The sequence below is a fragment of the Nicrophorus vespilloides genome, unplaced genomic scaffold, assembly GCF_001412225.1.
Source record: "Nicrophorus vespilloides isolate i.1.1-1 unplaced genomic scaffold, Nicve_v1.0, whole genome shotgun sequence".
In the NCBI taxonomy this organism is placed as follows: Eukaryota; Metazoa; Arthropoda; class Insecta; order Coleoptera; family Silphidae; genus Nicrophorus; species Nicrophorus vespilloides.
In genome coordinates this window covers 140,428-158,171 of record NW_017098319.1, presented here as the reverse complement: position 1 = coordinate 158,171, position 17,744 = coordinate 140,428, and the positions used below count along the sequence as shown (strand labels likewise).

At 31.1% G+C, this 17,744-nt stretch overlaps 2 protein-coding genes across 3 annotated transcripts; one reads left to right on the top strand and one right to left on the bottom strand.

The window, feature by feature from the left end:
• Positions 1 to 10: 10 nt before the first annotated feature.
• LOC108562170 (1-phosphatidylinositol 4,5-bisphosphate phosphodiesterase) lies at positions 11 to 8,396 on the bottom strand. 2 transcript variants are annotated; one of them, XM_017920421.1, is made up of 17 exons: positions 7,992 to 8,396; positions 7,726 to 7,926; positions 7,470 to 7,667; positions 7,297 to 7,376; positions 6,264 to 6,500; positions 3,160 to 3,351; positions 2,894 to 3,102; positions 2,643 to 2,837; positions 2,484 to 2,589; positions 2,264 to 2,396; positions 2,056 to 2,206; positions 1,841 to 1,998; positions 1,544 to 1,783; positions 1,068 to 1,490; positions 953 to 1,007; positions 458 to 897; positions 11 to 407 (listed from the first exon to the last, which is right to left on the bottom strand). In XM_017920421.1, exons 2-17 carry the CDS (start codon positions 7,894 to 7,896, stop codon positions 150 to 152), a joined length of 3,246 nt encoding a protein of 1,081 aa, XP_017775910.1. In that variant the 5' UTR covers positions 7,897 to 7,926; positions 7,992 to 8,396; the 3' UTR covers positions 11 to 149. The 2 variants fall into 2 exon arrangements, with proteins under 2 accessions (XP_017775910.1, XP_017775909.1); XM_017920420.1 differs by lacking the exon at positions 7,297 to 7,376 and adding an exon at positions 7,085 to 7,164.
• On the top strand, positions 3,676 to 6,236 carry LOC108562172 (phenoloxidase 2-like). The gene is made up of 8 exons (XM_017920422.1): positions 3,676 to 3,828; positions 3,883 to 4,299; positions 4,358 to 4,813; positions 4,872 to 5,036; positions 5,090 to 5,218; positions 5,278 to 5,605; positions 5,660 to 5,892; positions 5,945 to 6,236. Exons 1-8 carry the CDS (start codon positions 3,712 to 3,714, stop codon positions 6,164 to 6,166), a joined length of 2,067 nt encoding a protein of 688 aa, XP_017775911.1. The 5' UTR covers positions 3,676 to 3,711; the 3' UTR covers positions 6,167 to 6,236.
• Positions 8,397 to 17,744: the final 9,348 nt, after the last annotated feature.

Genomic DNA, 17,744 nt, shown 5'->3' with positions numbered 1-17,744 from the left:
GAATAAATATAACATTCTAGATCTGAACAATAAAATATTTTAAAATCACAACAACGATAATATGAGGCCGAATATAGGTTAAAATACGCTAATAAATTACTTTTATTATTGGTCCGTAAAAATAAAGATCATTAAGGTAAAAAACATCTCTAGGCGAAGAACTCATTCTTTCCGCATAGCTCGTACTCGCTTTCCTCGTTCTTGTACATTTCTATTAGTTTTTGGATATCGTGCGAGAGCATCTCCAACTGTTTGTCGTGCTTTATCTTCAATTTATCTTTTTCTTTCGCTTGCTTAATTTTCATAGTCTTTCTTTCATCAACAAATTTCTTGGTGTTATTCTGTTGCTTCTCCTTCAATCTTCTATCTTTTTCTTGTTTAGTTTTTAAAGTTTTATCATTATTAACCTGTAAATAATTTAATTAAAAATAATATTCAGTTTACGCTTAATAATTACCTCTTTGGCTGTTTCAACAGAGGTCTTGGCTTGTCTACTATTCATTTCCTTCACGTCCCTTTCATGTCTAGCCTCTAATTGTTTCACTTGAGAAGCTTGAATTAATTCCATATGCTTCCTGAGTACATCCCTTTGATCGTCCAGTTGCAAACGCAATGATTCCCATTCTTGTTTCCTGTGCTTTTCCATCAATTCGCTCCATTGCACAGTTTGTTCAGCAACAAGCTTTCTAATAGCCGGGTCATTATTCAAATCGCCTTTATTCTTACCTTTAATTAGTTTATCTATGGCAGTACACTGAGCCTTCTGCATTGCTAATTTCTCTTTAGACTGTTTCTTTTTTAGCGTTTCAAATTCCTTTTGCTGTTTTTTTGTGGTTTTTTGAAAACCTTTATCTTGTCTTATATATTCGATTGTAATAGGTTCAAAAACCAACGGTTCTGAAAAATGTCTAACTGTAATTCATATTTACCAAACAATTATTTAATCACAAACCTTCTTTCTTTTCTTCTTTCTTATCTTTGTTGATATCTCCCTTACTATCAGTTACCTTAATTAATAAATAAAAATAATTATTGAAACACAACTACTATTTGTAAGCTACTTATACCTCAATACCCATGGAAGACATCTGCTCATTCTGTTTTTGTTGGGCTCCCATGAAACCTCTAGGGTCGCTTAAAGCGGCCATAAAGTCTTCAAAACCATCAGGTACATAAATTTTCAATTCAATATTGCAAAACAACATGGGTAAAGACATGGGAAAATTGGCTTCAGTCCTTAAAGAGATATGACGGTATCCCGCCTGAAGACCATCTAGGGGTAAAATCCTTTGGCCAAGTAATTTTCCACCTTCGTCGTAAACTCCAAAACGAAGTACAGCAAGATCTGGCAGGACAACTTTACGGAACAAAAACGGTTCCTCGTTGTAAACGGGGTTTAGACCATTTGCTGGTACCATGCGGGTTCTAAATTCCTTTCTGATTGTATCGGTGGGCAAACCATACATATCGACCTCCACATAAGTTCCTACCTATATAAATAATCATTTAATATGTTGTTAATCTTGGTACAGATGATATTCACCTTTTTATCGGATAAAAATTGTCCTGCAATAACTCGAACCGAACATTGAGCTGCGATTACACCATCCACAGGGCTTTCAGCGAATGGATCGAAAGTACGGTCAGCCCTTCTCATAAAGTCAGGTTTCAGCAGATATCCGCAGTTACCATTGTATTCGAATTTACCCTGGTTCAGTTGCATAGGCAAATCAGAAGTTTGAAAATTCAATGAAACCATCTGACAGCCAGCATTCCAGAACACCTAAAATATTTCAAATCATTATGTTTCTATGTATGTTTTTATTTAAAATCAATTCACCTGTGGCATATAGTTAGATGAATTAGCACGTGTTCCGCTAGGATAAATTCTGGACATTTGCCTTTTATTGTAGTTTACAAATTCAATTGCTTGAGTTTTCAAATAATTCAATCCGGTGGGTTCGGAAAAGCTGGACATATTGTGGTGAACATTCTTTTCTGCAATAAACAATTCAATAAATATAAATGCTTAAAGATTCCTTTAGATATACACACTTTCGGCTATATCGAAACTCTGGAATTTTACCGGCTGCGCGTAATTTACCATTGAACTCAACCATGGATGGACGTTTGTTGTGGAGCCAGTGTATTGTACTGGCGGAGGAGCATCTCCATCAGCACCAGCTGGTTCTTCCGGACCAGGTGTCTGAAATATACCGGTCGTAACCACTGTTATGTATTATTGCAAACGAAGTTGAATTACCACTTCTACAGGTACTTCAGGTGGTGGAGTCTTGTCAACTGGAGCACTCGCATCTTCTTTTTCTTCATCTTCAATAACAAACTGACCTTGCCTGAACAGCTCAAGTTCCTGCTTTTCCACTTCTGGTTTTAATCTGAAAAACAGATAAGACATTTGGTATTAGTGCATAACAGGATGTGGTATTCTAAGATATTGTGAATTTGAAAAAATAATAATTTACCTCTTGTTTTTAATTAAAATCTTTCTCTTCAGCAAACATGGAGGTGCCAATGGGGCACCCGGTTCTAGAGGATAATCTTCCAATTGTTCTTTCAACAATAAATCCCCTAAAAACAATCAATTAAAAATATATAATACTATAATTACATATGTATTTTACCAAATATGTCATCACAATATTTAGCCATTTTATGCTGTTGAGTTTTGCAACAATGATTCTCGAAAGAAAGAATGACGGGGTAATCGGAAGTCACAAAAGCTGTATCTCGGATTGCATAGATAACATCTTTGAAGAGGATGTCTGTACACATTGCTTTACCGTGGGTTATAATCGGTTCCTCGTCTTCGCCCTTTCCTAAATTTAAATCATTAACAATTTTCGGGAAATTGAAAAAATAATCAAATTCTTACCATCCCAACAATCTAATTCGACGCATCGACAACCAGCCAATAAAACTTGCCTGTACATTTCTACTGAAGATTTTCCACCAAACTGTCTGCCTGATAAGTAAGTGTTATGACTAGAATTGATGTAATAATGGCATAACGGCTGATCCATCTCCATATAAATGTCGAGTCGGTCCAGGAAAACTGGAGCGTTTTCGTCGGACATCAAATATCTTAAAAAACATTCAATTTTAATTAATTAACTCAATTGTACATCTTTAAACGCCTACCGAATTAATCCATCTTTTGTTAGTCTGTTTTCTTTTACGACTGCTTCATCCTGTTCGTAAGTTGCAATAATCTCTGCAGCTCTCTTCTCTTCGTAAAGTGGATATAAAATTTCATTTAGACGAGGATCTCTTTGTTTATCATTCATAAATGTTATAAATTGCTCTAAGTTGATGAATTCTTTTCCTTTTCCACTGAAACAATATTATAAATAAGTTCAAGAAAATAATATAAAAGCATTTAAAGACGTTATTTAAATAAATTTATATTATAAAACTTCTAATATTTGGTAAAAACCCATGATTAGCACTTTGGATTTACGTTTGGCTAACTTTAAGTAAATATTGATTTTTTAAATTTAAACAAATATTATTTGCATTAAAATATGCACCTTTTTCTAAGGAAGTATACTAAATCAAAACAAAACTTATCAATTTTCAAACAAAGCCTCAGACCACAACATCCTTATCATAGAGTATAAAAGGCTAACACAACCAAAATTCTACAACAGTTCTCGAGGTGAATTGTCTTGAGAAACACCAAAGCTCATAATCATGACGGCAACTGACAAAAAACAAAACCTTTTGCTGCTCTTCGATCGCCCTCAAGAACCGGTATTCATTCCAAAGGGTCCCAAGAAGAGTAGCTTCAATGTTCCTCAAAGCTATTTGGTAAGTATATATTTAGATCATATATAATTTACGTGCAATTATATTGTTTTAAAGGCTGATCGGTATAAACCAATCGGGGTAGAATTGTTTAATCGATTCGGAGAAGACGCATCCGAGAAGATTCCAGTCAAGGAAATTGCGCTGCCAAATTTGGGCGAAATTTTGGATCTGGGTCGTCATGAGAATTTCTCCCTGTTCTTGCCAAAGCACCGTAGATTGGCAGGTCGTCTGATCGACATTTTCCTTGGAATGAGAAATGTTGATGAATTGCAATCCATTGCTGTCTTCTCTCGTGACCGTGTGAATCCGTACTTGTTCAACTACGCTCTGTCTGTTGCTATACTTCATCGCAAGGACACTCAGGATCTGGATTTACCTTCCTTTATTCAATCTTTCCCTGATAAATATGTCGACAGCAAAGTATTCACCAGAGCCAGAGAAGAAGCTACAATTGTTCCTGATGGAAATAGGGTAAAATCATGATATAAATAATAACAAGAATTATTAAATCTCAAAAATACATATTTAGGAACCAATTGAAATTCCAAGAGATTACACCGCTTCCAACTTAGAAACGGAGCATCGTCTTGCCTACTTCCGTGAAGATTTGGGTATCAATTTGCATCATTGGCATTGGCATTTGGTTTATCCATTCGAGGGATCTCCTACTGTAGTCAACAAGAACAGGCGCGGTGAACTTTTCTACTACATGCATCAACAGATTATCGCTAGATACAACTTCGAACGTCTCAGCAACAAATTGAAGCGCGTAGAAAGGTGGACAGATTGGAAGGCTCCAATTGAAGAAGCTTACTTCCCGAAGTTGGACAGTTTGGTTGCTAGTAGGGCTTGGCCAGCTCGCGTCGCCCGCCAAACCATTTCCAATTTGAACAGGGAAGTTGATCAAATCCAACAAGATGTTGATGATTTGATCCGCTGGAGGGATAGGATTTACGCTGCCATTCATTCTGGATTTGTTACCAATGTAAATATGATACACACAATTTGCAAAAAAATGCAATTTTTAAGTAATACAACTTTAGGAAAGTGGACAACAAATCCCGTTGACTGAAAACGAAGGTATCGACATCCTGGGCAACATCATGGAATCAAGCAACTTGTCTCCAAATAGGACTTTCTACGGAGACATGCACAACATGGGACACGTTTTCATTTCTTACATCCATGACCCTGATCACAGGCATTTGGTATATACAAACATTAATATTTTCCAGATTATTTTTACTAATATATAATTTAGGAATCATTTGGCGTTATGGGAGATTCGGCTACAGCCATGAGGGATCCTATTTTCTACCGTTGGCACGCATACATCGATGATATGTTCCAAGAGTACAAAGCAACCTTACCGAGATACAATGAAGAAAACGTAATTTAAAATTAGAAACTAGTAATAACATAATTTCTTAAATTCTATACTTTCTATAGTTGAATTATCCTGGAGTAACTGTCGATAAAATCGAAGTTATGGTTCAAGGAGGAAAACCCAATATGTTGAACACCTTCTGGCAACAATCAGATGTCGATTTATCTCGTGGCATGGACTTCCAACCTCGCGGTCCAGTATTCGCTAGATTTACACACTTGCAACATCAACCATTCACCTACAATATCACTGTGAATAACCAGGCCGGAGCTGGCAAGATGGGTACCTGCCGTGTCTTCCTCGCTCCTAAATTTGACGAAAGGGGCAACCCATGGTTGTTCAGAGATCAAAAGAATCTCTTCATCGAACTTGATAAATTCGTGGTGACACGTGAGTCTTTGAAAATATTATATAACTAAACGACATTGAATATTGGAATTTTAGTTCGTCAGGGCATGAACACCATTACTAGGACTTCTGATCTATCTTCTGTGACTATTCCATTTGAACGCACTTTCCGTAACCTCGATAACTCGAGACCAACCGGAGGTGAAGCTTTGGCACAATTCAACTTCTGTGGTTGCGGATGGCCCGCACACATGTTGCTTCCTATGGGAAGCCCCGAAGGATTCCAATGTCAACTGTTCGTTATGATTTCTAACTACGAACTCGATAGGGTAAGTACATAACAAAATACAACGAATACATAAACTGATGATTGAATAATAGGTCAACCAGACTACGGAAGGTGTGTGCAACGACTCTGCTAGTTACTGTGGAATCAAGGACAAGCTGTACCCTGACCGCAGGTCTATGGGTTATCCATTCGACCGTATGCCACGTCCCCGTGTTGACACTCTTCAGCAATTCTTGACAACCAACATGAGGGTACAAGATTGCATCATCAAATTCACCGATCGCGTGGTCCAGAGACCAGCCGCACGCACTTAAAGTATTTAATGAAGACCATGGCATAATTTTTTGAATTCGACATAATTGATATGTAGCAAAATGAAAATAAACAAATATATCTTAAAATTCTTCTTACATTTCTCTGAACAGCTCCTCGATGTCGTTCCTTGGGCAGATCTTATGATAAAGCGCATAGAACTTATCGAAGGTGAATGCATCCTTATCCATGACATCGCCCTTTCCGGATGGCAATCCCATTTCCGACAAGCATTGATGAACTAATTTCTCGGTTTTACCAGAGGCAAACGTTTTAGCGATCACTTTCACGGGAATCTTCCCTTTTGGATCCACCAAGAAACCCAACCTCATCCAACTAAAATACAGTGAATATTACCATTGATAATAAAATTAAGTGGTTAAACGTGCAAAATGTTTGTTACTTGATGAATGATATTGTGCAATTTGTATTTAAAACTAATTTAACAAATTCATTTTTGATTACTGCTATATGAACACATCTACAAATAGTTTCGCAATTTAAGTTTGTTAATTTTTATTTGCAAATATCGATTTTTTATTGATCAATCAAAAATGAAAAATATAAATAACGTTTTATGTGTGTTTGTTGTTTCAGTGTTTCATACATATCGTTAAATAATAATGTGAATATATGCATGCATTTATTATGTACAACTTTATGGTTTTGGCGCATTATGTAAAAGTATTTCACAAGTTGGCAAATATAAAAGCAAGTAATAAAGTGTGCAAGTACAAAGAAATAAAAAAAGAACATTAAGCTACTTCAAAAATAACTATTTGAACTAATAATAAAATCAAATATTAACAGTATTGCCGTGCGGGCGCATCGTTCGATAAAATATTATAACATTTATTAAAAACAAAAAAATAAGTGTTCTCATCTATTTGCGATGATTTCGGGTTAACAGAAAAACTCACTGTTTCATAAGAGTAGTACGAGGACACACATTACTTATTTTATTATTATGAGTAATAACTCTCAAGCTCTCCTGCCAATTCTTTAGACATGCAATATAAAAGAGACCTGATTAATTTCGACATGCAATATAATGGATTATATAAGAGACAGAAGAGAAGAAGCATTCTGAATATTGCCTGCATGCAATTATTCAAATCAACATTAAACTTACTGCTTTTTCAAACAAGTCATTGGACAGAAGTTATTCGCTTTGACATTATGTGTAATCTTTCTCAAACCATCCAACCACACCTTCAAGATATTAATAAAAGTTTAAATTATTACAGAATACAAATTGGTAAATTTTCAAGCATACATGCAATTAATCTACTATATTCAATTTACCTTAGCTGTGGTAGCATCTGGACACACAATATGCTGATAATTTATATTGATGTAATCCGTGCCACTGCATATTGTTAGAGATTTCTCATCCAAGTTATTACCATGCTTCTTCTCCAGATTGGAAAGCAGCTTTCTGTCAATTGGGATTCCACCAGCTCGAATATCACTCACTTGGCATAACTCAATAACATCACCTTCCTGCAATAGCAATGTACTATAGGATATCCTTTTTAATCAATCTATGTACAGCCATTACCTTGTCATCACTCTTCCAATAAATAAAAAATCCATACTCATCCACTTTAAACATGCAGCTCTTCTCAAATTCAGTGTTGTCCTTCTCCTCAGTCCATCGATCAAATACACAACCCTGCTGCAGTATTTCAGGCACAGGGATGTGCCAATCAAACTCGAACTTCTTAGTCATGTTTCCACTCAGCAACTAAGCAACCTTAAACTGAAGCAAAGGCCTCGGTGAAGGAAACTACTCAAAATAAACTCACCAAAAATAAATTTATTTACATTAAGGAGAAATCCAAAAATATTGTTTAGATTAGAGAAACGAAGGTAGAACATAAATTGGCGGAAACCGCTTTGAAACTGACATAATAGAATACATGTGTTTGGGAGTATGGGCAGCTAAAAGTGCGAGCAACTATTTAATAAAATGAAAGACGAGGCGGTGCGATCTAATTGACAACTGCTTTCATGTACAACACTCACTCCAAAACATGAATGGAAACCGAACGGAGATCACATTGTTTACATTTGTCCGTTTGTTACGGCAGCAAATTGAAATTTGCGTCATGAAGACCAATTGATTTACGTCAAAATTCTACAGTCAGACATTACGGCAACTTCGTGAACATGAGCAAACAAATCAACAAAGGCGTAGCAGAGCAGCACAGCATCAATCTGAACAAATCGAGTAGGCGGGTTCCTGCAGAATATCAATGAAAACGTTGACACGTGGCTCCTTCCAGCGACAAATTATGGAATCATTTCAAAATTCAAATTATACTCAAAGATAAGACTGTTTACTGGATAAGATATCTTATCTTGGTGAATTATACTTAAGCAACTGTGGTTAACATATATTTGGCATTTCCTTCAACACTTTAACCAATTTATTTTCAATAGAAATTATCCACATTGTATTACATAAAGTACAAAAACAATATCCAAAAACAATTTCATATTAATATCATATACATAATTATTAATACAAATGAAAGTTTGTAACTGAACTATTATCTAACTTTTGCTTAATTGTTTACTTATTGCACAAAACCATATATAAAGTAATATTAACGGTAGTCGTTTCGTCAGTATTTATTTATCTCTTAATTAACACCTCACAGACAAACACATTAAATGAGATTCAATTGCATTTCAGCATTTACAATCTAGCTTTTAATTATATGCACATACATCCATATATTCATGCTTACTTACAAGTTCTTATATCAGTTTCTTGAAATGTTACCTGCAAGATTAGTTATATATACAAAACCATTAAAAAAGAAAGGAATGTTAGGGTTTGTGAAGCTAGAGTGTCTACGTCACTGATGTTATAAAACAAAGATTCCAAGATTGGATTTAACCGCATTTAACACGGCACAAACGGATGAAATTTTTGAATAGTCGACAAGTTGAAACTGAAAGGTACAAATACAGCTTTAAAAATAGTTTAAATGCACAAGGACACGTCTCCTTGTAAACTGTTTGTAAATACTCGAATTCTTTGGTGATGTTGTAATGCTCTTAAATTACTGAATTTATATAACAACAAAATAGTTATTGCTATTCTAATATCTCTAATACCATAAAATAATTATCAAATATTTATATTTTTGATATTCTTAACAACAATTTTCATATTGTTTAACAAAATTACAAATTTGAAAGTAATATTGTAAGAAATCTGTAATAAATTGTTCTTACATTAGTATATATGAGAATAAATATAATTGAATCAATATAGAATGTAAGGATTCGAATAAATAAAAAGGATTTTGAAAGGTTTCATTTGTTTTTGTACTTAAGAAGTCGTTTTATCGCATTTCAAATGCGAATAATTTAAATGTTTTGTTTGTAATAATTATGATTAATATTCATTAACTATTGTTAAGAGTTTATCTGATTTATCTTATCTATAGCTGTATAAAAGATCACCTTCTTTGTATATATTCGCTTGCATTATAGAATTGCGTACTTTGGTCGTTCCTCATACTGTTTTTTATTGTTATTTTTACTATTAAATAAAGCTTTTTTAAAATTATTATATGGACGTGATGCATTATGTTCAAGATTATAAGTAATGTAAAATTAATTATAAACATAAAAATTAATAATTCTTAAGAATTGTTAACACTAACAGTAATAATGACGTATAAAGGTTTATTTAACACTGTACATTTATTATGACAGAACATATATGTCACAAGTTACCTCATTAACTTATATTATTATATTTAACTTTCACAAGCTTGACAACTGCAAAATGGAAGTATTGTTCCAATTTATACAAAGAAAGATAATGTAATTTTGGTAAATTACTAACAAAAGTGTAGTTCAATATGTTTTAATATAATGGTTTGTAGCTACCATCTGGTAACCATATTTTTGCTTGTGCTCAAAAGATTATCAGCATATATACATAAAATCACAAAGGTTGTAAGTGGGTAGAACCAGACTTTCATTGAGTTTTTTCCTTCTACCTGTGCTTAATGAAGGATTTATAGTGTTCAGAACCTATTAAAATTTAATTTCCATATTAATAAATCGTTTTATATTTCGATCAATGGCAAAGACCCACCCATAGTTCGTATTCTTAAATCGTCATTTGGTCAGGCTATTTTTATACCAACTAACATAGACTGTGATAGGATTGAAATAAGAAGTAAAACAATACAGCTAGGTTTCTTAAATACACTGTATAACATGAACCTTTTCAAAGTAGCTAATTAATTAATTAATTTTAAACATTTATCTTCGTATAATGAAAATTTAATATAAAAAAATCGTTATCTATCGATATCACGAGATTTCAATGTACAAAAAAAAGTTCGAAATTAAATTTGAAACATAAAAGTCCTAACTTCATTGTTTATCCGCAAATATAGGAAAAAAAACTTCATGCAATTCAAGATCGTGTAAAGTCCAGTTTGTTAATAGCTCTAAAATAATATCTTACGTATGTAAAACAAATTGCTAAATGCGTCTTATTATTGAAACTGAACAAAATAAAAATTGATGTCCCGGTTATTGTATGCAATTATTTTAAATGCTAATCTTAATAGTTTTGATATACTTTTTAGCATCCACAAATTTAGTGATCGATTTTTAAAAGATCATTTCGATAACATTTATATAATTAAACCGAAAGATAAAATCGATCGCACAATTAAAAAATTACAATTTGTCTAAATTGAATGGAATGCGTCATGATCTATAATTGCAACGGATTGCAAACAATTGCTTTATTAAATGTGATATTACTTACTTTGTCAAGTGCATGTTAAACGTAAACTATGTGGACTGATTCTCTGACAAAAAAAACACACACACAAAGAGGTCTCACCGGGATAGACAATTCAATTATCGGATTATTTTAAATTTAATTTAGCTAAGCCATAAACTCATGCAAATATACTCAAAGCATTAAAATAATATGCATATGGATTCAAAAACGATCATATGCTATACAGTAAACTTTCATATAACGCGTTAATATCATAATTCGACTTCCGTATAACGCGGAACAAATTTGCGACAGTGGTTTTCTATATCAAATAAATGTAATAAGATGAAAACGAATTGATGACATTAATTAATTTCTATATTAAGTGTATTGGTAGATGAAACTATAAATAAATAATGGATTGACAATATACATTTGAATGATAACAAATGGCGACTTTATTTGAGAAATTATTTGAATTGCATTTCTTTAGGACGCGAATTAATCTGATTTATACTCAAAATTCTGAGATTTATATTAATACTGAATTTCATGTTACGCGATTTCCATATTACGCAGTATCAATAAATCGTGTTAGTGTACTGTATGCTATTGATTGATTTATTCGCAATATAATTACTTACAATTATCTCCAATGTTTTAATACTTTTAGTAAAGTGTCAAAAGCACATTAAAAGATTTTCATACCAACTAACTAAATATGAAAAATATTGATTTACATTCTTATTATATGTTATAAATAATCAGATGAAACATAATAATTTCTGAAAAAAATATCTATAAGACGCAAGAATTAAAGTCCAGTTTTTTACAATAAAAATGTAAAATTATCAAAAGATATTATTAACACATTAACAATACAATATAGGAACAATATAATTTCATGAATGTTTTACATAGCTATACAATCAAATAAATTAAACAAAATTGGTCTTTCACATTATTTATATTATTTGTATATTTGATATACCAATATCAAATCATACAATAGTTACTACATTTGTAGATAATATTAATGTTGACTCATAATAATCAAGAGGCATGTCATCATTCAAATTGACCTAAATCATTAATTATGTCATTTTTGAACAAAGCCAACTGCAAAATCCTCATATTTCGTTGAATTACTTATTTCTATATATGACCAATTAAATTTAATTGAGAATGTAGATTGTTTAAAAAAAAATCTATTGTATTTTAGAAGTAAATAGTTAAAGAAAACTTCATATTTCGTTAAATTTGTATTTATTTTTATCGGGATAGTCAAATAAAATGTGTACAATAAAAAGCAGGAGAAAATTACATAAATTCTTATTTAATGTATTTTAATTGAAGCGATATTATCCAGCTGCTTTACAAACAAGTACAAAACAAGCAACAGCAGATTCCAAATACAAAGAAATGACAACATTGGTTATTCCAGCAACTAAATAAAATTCCAAATTGCGTCTTTAATGATTCTCCATGCTACGTACTTTGTACATTTCCATGCGAAATCTGTAATAATCGTGCGAATACATCCATATCTCAACTACACTTTAGATATTAGACCCACGGGCATTGTTCGCAAATCTCGCTTTATCAAAATTGCCAAAAAATTAAATTAATGACATTTTCAATAAATCGAAATTAAATTATCGCCAAGATGGACATCTTTTTCGTATTTGTTTTTTTTTAAACAAAGGTTAAATAACGTAATAGGTCTGCAGTTATGAACTGATTAGTACCAATTGAGCAATTCTTTGTGCATTTCAATTAATTCATTAAAGTGTTTAGTGAGGCACATTGGCGAGGATCAGTGACCTCTGAGTTGCTGAAATCTACCTCGTCCATTGAAAAATAGTTTTCGAACGTAGGAACAACGATCAACAGAAACGTGCCCCTCTGACGTATATCGCTGATATATAATTATAATATCGTAATAACGCGATTAAGAATTGAATGTATTTTTTCACGCTCTACTTATTCTAATATCGATCTATAATGTTTTTTTTTTGGTTTCGCGTAAAGAAAATAAACAAGTAAATAAATAAATAAAATAAAAATTAAATGAAAGAGGAAAGCAGTAGTAAGTAAACAAATGGAATCGTATATTATGCCAGTTATTATCTGCTGAGTTGATAGATAACGTTGATGGCAAACGAGCAACGGCTCTTTGTTCGGCTTTTTGTTTTACATGAATTTGTGTTGATTGAGACCCCGAGTGGCCGTGGATACATATGACCCATACACACTCACACGCGAAGGGTCATATGCTAACTACGTCAGATGGAAACATGTATAATCTGACCTCTTTGGAATTATCTTAATTTCAGAGCGCACACATTTGCAGTCCGTTTATCCGTACACACGAGTCCTTATTTCCGCCATACCACAGAATCCGATCTTCTTCCTTTCAAAATTTGTTTTTTTTTTTGATAACTTATCGGAAACGAAAGGCTCGATCTTTATCATGTATTTCATAATTTTCTGATACAGAAACAATAAGCATCAATTTAAAACAAGTTGAGTGTTTTTAGAACACAATATTTCTAAAAAAAACAGTATTTGATTTGATTAAATAATAATATATTAAAAATATTTTGATTTTCATACATATTTCTTATAAATTGCATTTTAAAATGCATTCAAATAATAATATTTGATTGTTTTTCATCTATTTTTTGGTTGATTTAAAAGTTGTTATTACTATTTTGAAAACGATATAATTTGGAGAGTAAATCAAAGTTTACTCAAACTATTTTAGTGAAATCTTTTCTAAACATTGATAGAAACGATTGGTACTTTAATAGGAAGAAAATAGAATTTTATACGGTAAACACCAAAGAAGGAGTTGAGTGATTAATTACCAATTGAGAGCAAATACATACACTTTTACTACTGAGCAAAAATAGAAACATTACAATAATAATAGTAAAAAGAGATAGCAATAATTGGAACAAAATCTACGATAAGTAAAGGATTATCTCGGCAATTGAGGCGCATAACGCAGAAACTAATAATAATAATAGCTAAAAAAAAAATAATCAGAAACGGAAAAACAACATTCCTAATCACACTTCTTTGTACAACCTAGCATTTGCTCAGATAAAGAAAAAACATTCGATTTTACGAGCCAAAAGATTAAAAGCATCTTTAACGTTAAATATTTGTTTATACAGATTTTATAAAACGCATTTTGTTTTGTAAATGAAATAATATAGAATTAAATATTTTGTTTTAAAATTATTGAATGGATGAAGTAGATAAGTTGATGTAAATGGGTCTATATCGCAAGTCCTACAACCGAAAGACCGTCTATTGAAATCCCGACGTTCGAAATCCCGACTGTATTAAAGTCCCAACGTTTGAAATCCCGACTACCATAATCCCGACGTTTGAAATAGCGACTATAAAATCTACCATAATCCCGACTATATCGAAATCCCGACTACCATAAAAATGTTATTGTTGAAATTATAATAATAAACGTCGGGATTTTGAGCCAGCCGGGATTTCGAACGTCGGGATTTCGATCTATCGGATAGACGGTATTTCGGTTGTCGGACTTGCGATTGCCACCAGATGTAGATATAACGAAATTTTCGAATGGTCATGATTCTTTTCTTTCCTTTCTTGTTCTTAAAAACATAACATTTTAATTTAAACTTATTAAAGAAATTTGAAGTGACAATTAAGTGTTTTTTCTTCTTTAAATATTGTTATTTACCAAATTTTGAATTAGGGCTAACGACCTTCAATTCATTCATTTGTATGTTCCTCTGTTGTAATCCTTTTGCTTAAGTAAGTAAATAATTAAATATTAGAATCGAAAATAATTTTAACGTATCGAATGGATATATGTAGATAAAGTACTAAATATATTGAAATGTTTGAATGGTCGTGGTTTTCTTTCTTTCTGATGTTGTTTTTAAATTTATTTTTAATTTAATCTTATTTTAGTATAGATATTGAAGTTACACTTCAATGTAATTTTGTTTAAATATAATTAATATGAAGTACATTTTTTTTTATTATAGTCTTGTATAAATAGAATATTAACAGTAATCCTTTGCGAATTGAGAACTAATAGAACAATTTTTAAGTAGAACGGAAACAATTTTCTATAAGTTTTTCTACGCAATACGGATATCCAAAGAAACTCATATTTAATGGTCTTGTACTTACTACTTTCCACTTACTTTAATATGTGTAACTTCAATAGCAGCATGTAAAACAGGTAATTTGTAGTGTTGAATTTTATGACCATTTTTATATTATGGCGTCAAAGTGCTGTACAGGTAAAAGCCGAATGGTTAAGATTGCCCTATCCACGGTCCCGTTAACGCCGGTTCAAATCCTAGGCATGCCAGGCGCTTTGTGAGCTCCCTTGGTGCAGCAATGGTCTTATTGTTGCAAGCACCGAGGGAGCTCACGTTCTTCATAAAATGGATGAGATTCAACATATGGCACTAGCAAAGTCGATGGACAATGACAGTGTTAAGGATAACAGCAGATACACAGACAAAGGGAATAGTGGAATCGCAGAACATCAATATACTACTGAAGCCAACAAACAAATTAAAAGATGAAAATAGCTGTAAAAACTTCCATTGGAAAGTATACCAAAAAACAAATGTCTTAATTTGATTTGTATAGAAAGTTGATTTTAACTTACCATAGAATTATATGTTTATCTTTTATAAAACTTTTTTGTAGAAGAGAGGAAACCTTACATAGAGAAACTGTAAAACGTCTGGGAAGGCAATAAAGTATTGTAGCATTTCTAATAGTTTTCTTTCATTGTGTTGTTAGGTCCATGTATTGCTACCAAACTGACAATATTTTCGTGCAGGTATAAATGAACATATTTAAGTTTAAAAAAAGTTAATTAGAAACTTTCCTAAACAAATTAGATCTTATTCAAAAATCCTTAAAACATTTCACACTTGAATTATATACAAGTTATTGTTTTTTATCTTAATTAATTATAGATAAGTAAATAAACAATTAATTATGACCATTGTTTCTATCATTTATTTAAAATTTTATTCTTAAAATAAATATATATAATTTCAAAAAAAGTCAACTGATACAAAGGCCTATTGACTATAGGTCTTTCTGTCCTTTTATTCTTATACATAATATAAACTAAATCAAGTACACAAAATATAAATACAGAAATATTTTGAATTGTCCGGGTAATCGGTTGTTTCAATGTCCCGGATTATTTGAAACAGGACTAATTGAGAACTTTAAAACATCATATAAATAATGAAAAAACCGATCATTTATATTTATAACAAATTATTTTGTGTAGTATATTTTTTTTAATTCATTTAAAATTTAATCAATAATTTTTTAAAATTTTCTTTCTATTAGTATGGTAGTTGATTTTGTATCTTCATTATTATGAATTCACGTAAATTCACATTCCTTTCATATTAATTAATGAGGAAATAATTTAACATAATTATTGTTAATAAATGTATGCAACGGACCAAGTAATTTAATTTGAAATATTTTAATCAGAATGTAATAACAAAAAATTATGAGATATCAACACAAAATTCCAAAAGTTTCTTACATATTCTAATATTTCACTACATTCTTCTTTATGAAATCAACATTTCAATATTTGATGAACATGCAAATTTGATTTGTTGAATGACAATGGATTAAAAAAATCCTTCTAACAATACATGAAATTTATTAAAACATAGATGTCATTACTTAAGATGCATGCATTTCATGTAATTTTTTTTCTACATAATGATGTAATTATTGATTAAAGTTATTTTGGCGTGTGGTAACACAATGCTTTTTGATATTTCATTGCTTATAATGTAACAGCCGAATGGCAATTTAAAACCAATTTGCAAATGACACCGAGTCACTAAGTAGTTGACTGTAAGTAATCGTTCCAAAGAAATACTTCAATTACTTGGAAACATGAATTAATTGAATTTAAAAAAATAAATAATTGATGATAATGGCATTGATTAATCGAAATCCTTTATTAAAGTTGGTTTTGCAATACTTTAACTATTCGTTTTAGATAATGACAAAGACGCAGTAAAAAATTAAAAAATATTATACAATGATTTTTTACTTTAAATATCATTTTTTTTATTAATTATTTACCAATTTGTATTAACACTTTTTAAGCAAAGTTTTCTGTTAAATGCTTATTTAGTGTAAAAAGTGTATAAAGTATTAGCAAAAACCATTTGATGAGAAAAATCAAGTTTTACATATTATATTGTTACTAAAAACACTTCGATCATTAATGCAGTGTATATTAATAGTGTTTTAAGAGACAATCAATAATTTTAGATGAATGCTTCTCTTTATTAAAAAGTAGATGACCAAGAAATATGTATTTATAGTTTAATTTTTATTAACATAAAATATGCATGAATATTTAAGAGATTTATGTAAATTCAATCATTAATCCTAATTAAATATGAGATTGACTTTAGTTAACAGTTATTTACACCGCAAATGTATACCAATATTATTAGTATTACTCGAATTACAAACGAGTTTCTCAACATCAGACAAATTTAATTAAAAGTGTAATAACACAAAATAAATAAATACATATTTGAAATATATAAGATTTAATGTTAGAATACTATTTTTTTATTAGTTTTTCGTTTTATAAATTAATTAAATATTGTGTACTATTTTTTTAGAATTTATTTATGTTTTGTCCAATTAAAATTTAGTTTGTTTTAAAATTTTAAAACCGGTATAATTTATTTAATTTAATAGAATTTGCTTTGTCTTCTTCTGGGACACGCGACAAT

Coding starts and splice junctions, on each gene's coding strand:
- LOC108562172 (XM_017920422.1), top strand. CDS start 3,712: ATGACGGCAACTGACAAAAAACAAAACCTTTTGCTGCTCTTCGATCGC. Junction 3,829..3,882: donor ATGTTCCTCAAAGCTATTTG/GTAAGTATATAT, acceptor ATTGTTTTAAAG/GCTGATCGGTATAAACCAAT. Junction 5,219..5,277: donor CGAGATACAATGAAGAAAAC/GTAATTTAAAAT, acceptor TACTTTCTATAG/TTGAATTATCCTGGAGTAAC.
- LOC108562170 (XM_017920421.1), bottom strand. CDS start 7,896: ATGACTAAGAAGTTCGAGTTTGATTGGCACATCCCTGTGCCTGAAATA. Junction 3,103..3,159: donor ACAAAAGATGGATTAATTCG/GTAGGCGTTTAA, acceptor ATGTTTTTTAAG/ATATTTGATGTCCGACGAAA. Junction 2,207..2,263: donor CTGAAGTACCTGTAGAAGTG/GTAATTCAACTT, acceptor GGTATATTTCAG/ACACCTGGTCCGGAAGAACC.